This window comes from Hydra vulgaris, chromosome 05 (genome assembly GCF_038396675.1).
Source record: "Hydra vulgaris chromosome 05, alternate assembly HydraT2T_AEP".
NCBI classification, from domain to species: domain Eukaryota; kingdom Metazoa; phylum Cnidaria; class Hydrozoa; order Anthoathecata; family Hydridae; genus Hydra; species Hydra vulgaris.
Genome location: NC_088924.1, coordinates 29,126,445 through 29,134,817, shown reverse-complemented (window position 1 = coordinate 29,134,817; position 8,373 = coordinate 29,126,445). Strand labels below are relative to the sequence as shown.

The following is an 8,373-nucleotide window of genomic DNA, read 5'->3' as shown; positions in this document are numbered from 1 at the left end:
TTTTTGTAATATTTCGGTCTAATTTATATAGACCATCATCAGACGTAAAATATCAATTTACAAAATAAAATATTATAAATTATAGTCATTACAAAGACGACGAAAAAGACGAAAGAAGTCATTACAAAGACTACGAAAAAATTGTTGTTGTTTTTTAATGATTTTCTTAAATAGTGGTCCCCAACTATTTGAAGCAACTTTTACCCCGTTATTTCTGTTAAGCAGTACCGGGGATTGTTTAACCTCCTGAGATGTTTGCGCATAGTTAATTTCAAGCGATTCCCTTATTTTCCTTTTATGATAGCTGTTATTTATAAATAAAGTTTTTGGGTGCAGCCAGTCGAACATCCCATGGCATTCTTTGCAATGCTCAGTTGCTCCAAAAGCATGCCAATTGCCATTCATGTTAATAGTATGGTGTTCTATGCTTCTTTTCAAAATTCTCTTTTTTTGTTTCCCTAATATAAATTCCGCCGCATGAACACGTAAGCTTGTACACCCCAGTGTTGCTGTTTGGCATTAAACTAGATTTGTTGTTATAGAGAACTGTTTTATAATTCTAAACTATGTATCATAGATAATATTAGTAAATATAATTTGTTTCATATCAATGATTCTCAAAAATAATTAAATAATATTATTCGCAATGTTTGAGATGAGAAAATTTTTTATGATAAATATTAATGTTACATACATTATTTAAATAATTTTAAAAATTAAAGTTACTTTTTTTCTATAGAAATAATAGCATATATAAAAAATATTTGATCAGTTATGAGCAATAGTAAATTGAGGAAAAATGATGAGAAGTTTGATTATATTGTTAGTAACTTATTACCTACCCTTTAAGCAAAGATGAATAGTCAACTACCAACAAATGGAGATGTTGTACGCCATTATCTTTATTTTACAAGATTTGATTTGAAATTAACATCTGTTGTTTGGGAAAAAGTTATTGTTTTCTAGAAAATGGCAGGAGTTTCAACAAAACAGAAGAAAGATATTGTTGCAACTTCCTGGTTGCAAAACACTACAGTTATTACATAATTAATTATAACAACTCCCAACTTCCTGTGAAGTAATTTTTCTATAGTTTGAACATTTTGATGTTAAGACATTCTTCCTGATGAACCTACGATGGAGAAACCAGCTGTCGAAGAAAACCAATAATTAGATAAGTGTTTTTACTAATTTATATATGCATATATATATATATATATATATATATATATATATATATATATATATATATATATATATATATATATATATATATATATATATATAATTGAAAAAAAAAAGAAAGAAAAAAGAAAATTAAAACTGAGATAATTGTCAATTGTTAAAATAAAGAATTCGAAAATATCAAAAGAAAATGTAGAAAAAAACAATTCATATTATAAATAAAGACATATTATTAAAACAAGTTATACTATAAATAAAGAAACACTTATAAAGTAAGTACTCAAAATTAACACTTAAATAAACTAACAAAAGAAAATTCGAACATCGATTTGTACTAAGTCGCTACCAACTTTTCTACACCTTTTTTTAAATCGTTATATTAAATTTAACTTTTTTTTCATATTAATTTAGGATCTTCGATCTAATATACGATTAAGATCTATTGACGTTTGAGCAATGCTCCGTTTCACATTGCAATTTAACACAATTGGCTCTTTAATGCACGTCATTAAAGGGGCCATTTAGTATACATCCCACAAGCCTGTTAATTGTGTTTCTAGTGTGTACTCCGTCACTGAGTGCTGAGACTGGACTAGTTTTGGTCCTAAACCTGGTATTGTAGGAAGTTCATTGAATAGTTCACGCAGCTCTGATAAGTTGGCAGCCAGTTTCTCAGGTTCCTTGCAGTAAAGTGACTTGTACCATGGATCTACCATTGCGCAAACTACATCTGACTGAACCTAATAAAATATTACGGAGATTGTCAAGTAGTTCAAGGAATATAGAAAATTAGGTATTAATATATTTGATAAGTATGACGATTATCTGTAATGCAATTGAAGTTTAAGAAAGCTTTGTGTGGAAATAGGTAATTAAACATTAGTGCGTGATTGATAATAATAATGTTGAAAAAGATTGATAAAACACTGAAATAAACACTTATATATTCAGTCTCAATATATAAATAATTATTTATGTTACCTCGTCAAAAAAAGGAAACCTTCTTTCTAAAGATGCCACAAGTCTCCGCGCCCGTGAAATTCCAGAGCCTCTAGGTTCTTGTGCCTTTTTATCGCACTCTGCTGATTCCTTCTTATGATAACTTCTTAGGTGAGTAAATAAGCCAGTTGTAGATGAAGTAGGCCAAGATATCTTTTGACTGCATTTTTCAAATTTATAAAAACCAAAAATAGTATCTTTAATTTTAAGCCAATCAAAATAATTCCAAGTACTCTCTCCTATATTTTGAAGCATTTTAATATAATTTTACAGTGACTTTTTGAAGCATTTTAATACGATTTTACAGCAATTTTTTAAACATCGAACTTTAATTTCGAAATTCGAATTATATTCGAATAACTAAACACGTTTGAATTCGTTAATTAAATAAACTTGAACTCGAAACTTCAAGTTTCGCACACCTCTCGCCCATGAGTTTTAGAGTTATTAATAAACAGTTAAATATGCGCAGCTTCTAGAAGAGAAAACAGACGTTACAAGTTTGATAGTTTATGTTAATTTTAAAAAGAAAAAAACAGAAAAAAAGAAAAAAAAAGTTATTTCACTGTTTCCAATATTCTTTGCTGGATAATTGACGTGTGCCTAACCGTCAACACAAACTTAACGGATACCAATTTGTGTTTGCTGTCATGTTTCGACGAGCTAAAATACAACGTCAGAATGTTAAGTTCTTCTTTCTTAACGTCTAATCATTTCGTCTTCAGCTTAATATTTAATAATAATACTTAATATTTGTCTTCACTTTAATATTAAAAAAACTAAATTAAATATAGTAAATATTTATGCTGTGGGTGTGTTTGGGTATATACTTGGCCAAAGGAAAAAGGAATACCTAATTGCTTTGGGCATTTATATTTCTAGTGTTTAGTTGAATTAAGACTTTCTAAATGAAGAAGGATCTCTTTTAATAAAATCTTTAGGAATTAGGGGTAAGCATTTTTTAAATTCATCTCATGATTCCATGTCAGAATGATTTCTTATTAACTTTTAAATCTACCTAATGCCTAACCAGTTTTATAAAATATATAATTTTGTAAAACTGGTGAAAATAGTTAATTTTTATAAAAAAACAATCTATAATAATAAAAAAAACCTATAATAAATAATAATAATAATAAGCTTTAAGAAAAAATTAACCTATAAAAATGAAAAATAAACAAACCTTAGTTAGCTGCATGAATTGCAATGCCAATGTAAAAAGCAATTAGGATTCTCAAATATAATCTTTGGAATAGAACGACATGTCACATGAAACCACTCCTTACAACTTTCACATTCAAACATTTTTTCTTCTTTGCAGTATATTGGTAAATTAATTTTTATTAACATATGCAGTATAGTGCAAAATTAATTACTTAAGATTGTTTTTTCCTATTTCGCTTATAAGCCCATAAGCCTCACTGAAACATTTTCAATCAACTCCTTTTTTGATAGTTTAAATGCCAATGCTCTCCTGCATCTTCAGCTTTAAAAATAATATCACCGTTGACTATTTTCATAGCCATTGTGTGCTTAAAGGAAGTTTCATAGTAACTTTCAAAAAACAACAACAAATTTTATTTGAAGATATCAAATTAGCACGAGACTTTTTCAACTCTGCAATAGCAATTCCAGCAGCATATGGAGTATTTTAACAATTTTATGTGTTCTTTTAACAATTTTATGGCTCTTTAAAGGATTGATTAAATTCTATGAGTCATTTACTCAAATTTACTTGTATGCAACAAAAGGATACCTCTTACTGCCTCTGCCAAAGATATTTTTCCGCACAATATATTTTTGATTTTTTGAATTTGAGACTTAGACCTGTTATTAGTGTTATTTGAAGACTGACAAACTTAATAGTTTCGTAGTATGCCTAATATGAACTTGGTGTGGTAAGCTCCAATTTTTGTTGTAATATATGATTCCAACATCTGGTGCTACTGTAGCAAGCTGACTCAAAGTTGTATCAAACATTTTCTTTGATTTAGCATACACAAGCGATTGAAATATTTTTTTAAATTATCTTTTTCAATGCTGCTTAAGACTTGCTTATTAAAAAATCTATTAAAAGCTTGTAAAACATGAAATTTATAAAGTTGAGTTACAGTTGAGGACATAACCCTAGAAACTACACCAATTTCTTTTAAGTCTTTATCAAGCACTTCAACCTTTACTTTGCTAAGACTCAGCATGAACTCAATTTTGATAAACACATCCTGCAGGGTACTTTTAGCTTCTTGTGTTATGAAAGCATAACCAACAGCTTGACCTGTAGCATTTCTGTCTTCAACCAACAAAGTAAACAAAGGCATTCTTAGTTTGTTTGTGCAATATGCGCAATCAATCATTAAGACTTCAAGAAACATATCGAAGACTTGTTTCATGTCTCCACTTATGAATATAAGGAATTGCAGAACACTATCTGGATCAACTTGAACAGATATCATAGCTTCAGGATCTTTTTCACCTAAATTTAAAAGTCAAACTTAAACATGACTAAAATATTTTATTTAGATCAAAATTAGTGATTTAGCATTTATTAACTAATAATTAAGTTATATCTATAAAAAGCACATAAAACTTTATTAAGTTAGTGATTTTAATTTTTTATTTATATAAACAGAGGAATTTCATTGTTTTAAACATAAGCATTGTTTTAAACTTGAACTTTGATTTCTCAAAAAAATTGCAAAATGCATTAAAATTTAATAAATAAAGTTTTTACAAAAGGTTTACAGAAGGACATGTATTTATCAACCAACAACAACAACAACATGTATTTATCAACCAACAACAACAACAACATGTGTTTATCAACCAACAACAACAACAACAACATGTGTTTATCAACCAACAACAACAACAACAACATGTGTTTATCAACCAACAACAACAACAACAACATGTGTTTATCAACCAACAATAACAACAACAACATGTGTTTATCAACCAACAACAACAACATGTGTTTATCAACCAACAACAGCAATATGTGTTTATCAACCAACAACAACAACAACATGTGTTTATCAACCAACAACAACAACAACATGTGTTTATCAACCAACAACAACAACAACATGTGTTTATCAACCAACAACAACAACAACATGTGTTTATCAACCAACAAAGCCTTATTTGTTTTTCCACAATTGCGTTTTAGTTCAACTTTTTAATAATGTTGAATAAATCTTTTAATGTAATAACTTTGCTTTCTTTGTTTTGCAAATATTTTTTTAAAAAACAGACTTTTACCCCTAGTTTGAACATTGTGCTGACATCATCCTCTACTTTTTCTCTTAAATGATGTTGTTCTGGGTAATGCATAAAAGCAGTTCTAAAAAGACACAAAAACTTTTTTTCTCAAAAGTAAAATACAAAAAAAAAAAAAAAAAAAAAAGTGATAAAATGAACTATATTACTGATGAGTCATAATTGGGGTATCAAGAAATGTTTAACAACTTATTAATTAAGTTAAAAGGGGTTCCATTAATGATAAAAAATCATTTAGAATATAAACATTTATAGTTTGTTTTGTTACTACCATCTATTACCTTATTAGTTTTTTTAAATTAAAAACAAAAAATTTGAATTTAGTTCATTTTTTAATGTTGACTCGTTTAATATTGGTTAATTGTTTGCCTGGGCTCTTAGGTTATGTTTTAAAAGGTAAACATCTGGCAGAGGTTTACCAATTAAAATCATTTCTAAAGGTACATGGTAAGTAGCTTACTCACTGTCACAACAACAAAAAAATCTAAATATTATTAAAAATAGCAATGCTTTTTTACTTTAAAGTAATGAATTAATACATCTAATTTCTATTACAAATAACATTTTTCAATTCTATTCATAGCTAAAATTTATTCATATTTGAAATTCATACAAAAGGCAAATTAAACAAACATTAATGCAGAGACCTTACTTTGCAAATATTTAAACTGATTAGAAAAACTTCAGCACGTTATAGAAAAAAAGAAAGATTTATATGAAAAATTAACTTCAACCACATAAGTTATTACTATAAAACCAGACAATTTAATATAAACATAATCCAAACAAATCGTGTTATTGCAATATACTTGTATACAAACATTTACTTTAAGAATATTAGATCTTGCGACTTGAATACTGGCCTTACATCTGTCAATGTGTTTCATGAGTTACATAGTGCAGTATCACCATTAATCAAAAGAAGATAAAATAATGTTAAAAAAACATCTACTGCTGTTTTTTGAAATTTAAAAAAACCCTAAACTATTTGGACCAAAATAAAAGTTACGCAGCAAAGATGAATTTTTAATGATGCTAATACTTGGATTACTGACAACTGATCTTGCTGACAGGTTTAATGTATCTTTAGGATTAGCCAATGCAATATTTTCTTCATGGGTGAGAGCTTCTAGCTCACTTTATAAGCACATGGTTTTTATTCCAAGTAAAGATGTTATAAGACAGGCAATGTAAAACAGATTTAAGAAATTAAATTATTCATACTTACACTAAAGTTCAGATATAACAGAGTTTTTTATGAAAACATCTAAAAATTTAGACTGAACACAAACATCACAACAATATAAAAACATTAGTACCCGTAGCTCCGAATTCATCAATAATTTCTTCAAATAATTTCTAAAGCTTACAGAAACTAAATTTCAGATAAAGAAATTACAAATCGCAACATCTATTTAGATTGTATTCCAAACATTCTTGTATGATGTATGATAAAGGCTTTAATATTAATACTTTATGTTCTGAACTAATACTTTATGTTCTGAACGTTTTATCTACCACACAGTTTCCTCTGTTTGGAAAGGTGCAGCTCGAATGACTTGACAAATGACAATGACAAGTGAAAAACTAAAAAAAATTAGAAAAAAATTGCGAATTTATATATATATATATATTTAATCCATTTATTCAACCAAAAATTAAAAAATTACAAGTTCTTTTTATAATTTTACAAAATTAGGTTAGGTGTCACTCATATAGTTAAAAACTAGCCATTGGAGTGACACCTAAATAAAATAAAGAAACAAAAAAAATAATAATAAAACCATGTGTAAATTAAATTAACTTAAAAATAATAATAATAACGATAAAGCTATAATAAATTAAATAATAAGACAAAAAATATGAAAACACTCAATTAATAACAACAGCAAACAAAAATAAAAACAATTAGCCTCAACAGCACAAATATAAACAAACTTTACGCATACGAATAGACAAAACACAAAAACTACAAAATGAAAATGCAAACACAAAAACTTCTACAAAATTAAATTAAAAACAAACTTTAATATTTTTTGGCGAAAAAAAGAAAGGTGTAAGAAAAAAAAAGGTGTAGAAAAACTAGTTAAATAGAAAAACAGCGGACAACAATAAAAATAATTAGCAATAACAGCACAAATAGTTACAAACTATTTGTGCTGTTGTTGTTTACAAACGAAAAGGCAAAACACAAAAACTACAAAATGAAAGCGAAAACTACAAAACGAAAATGTAAACACAAAAACTTCTACAAAATAAAAATAATAATTTTTTGTTATTTTCGGCAAAAAAAAAGGTGTAGAAAAATTGGTAGCGACTTTGTACAAATCGATGTTCAAATTTTCTTTTGTTAGTTTTTTCAAGTGTTAATTTTGAGTATTTACTTTTTAAGTGTTTCTTTGTTTATAATATGACTTGTTTGGTTTTACATTTTCTTTTGACATTTTCGAATTCTTTATTTTAACAATTGACAATTATCTCAGTTTTTTATTTTCTTTTTTTATTTCTTTTTTTTTTCAATTATATATATATATATATATATATATATATATATATATATATATATATATATATATATATATATATATATATAAATAATTATATTTGGATGAATAAAAACAACTGATTAGCGGGACTTAAAGTTTCATGCCCGAAGGCAATCATTAGCCGTTAATAGATTTTTTTTAACGGCTGATGATTGCCATCGGGCATGAAACTTTAAGTCCCGCTAATCATTTGTTTTTATTCATCCAATCATAATTATATATAGCTCTATTTTTCAGTAATATTGAGCACTGTAACAAGTACAAAAGACTTCGTACCATTACATCAAAATACTTAACCTCGAATATATTCTATATATCGATATCTATACAAATATATATATATATATATATATATATATATATA

The 8,373-nt window shown here is 27.0% G+C and overlaps 2 protein-coding genes across 2 annotated transcripts; one reads left to right on the top strand and one right to left on the bottom strand.

Moving 5' to 3' along the window:
• Positions 1-1,453: 1,453 nt before the first annotated feature.
• On the bottom strand, positions 1,454-7,664 carry LOC136080761 (uncharacterized). Its single transcript, XM_065797839.1, has 6 exons — positions 6,783-7,664; positions 5,446-5,527; positions 3,368-4,657; positions 2,751-2,847; positions 2,167-2,659; positions 1,454-1,925 (listed from the first exon to the last, which is right to left on the bottom strand). The coding sequence occupies exons 5-6, from the start codon at positions 2,437-2,439 to the stop codon at positions 1,707-1,709; spliced, it is 492 nt and encodes a 163-aa protein (XP_065653911.1). The 5' UTR covers positions 2,440-2,659; positions 2,751-2,847; positions 3,368-4,657; positions 5,446-5,527; positions 6,783-7,664; the 3' UTR covers positions 1,454-1,706.
• On the top strand, positions 4,523-5,379 carry LOC136080309 (salivary glue protein Sgs-3-like). The gene is made up of 2 exons (XM_065796928.1): positions 4,523-4,567; positions 4,921-5,379. Exons 1-2 carry the CDS (start codon positions 4,523-4,525, stop codon positions 5,377-5,379), a joined length of 504 nt encoding a protein of 167 aa, XP_065653000.1.
• Positions 7,665-8,373: the final 709 nt, after the last annotated feature.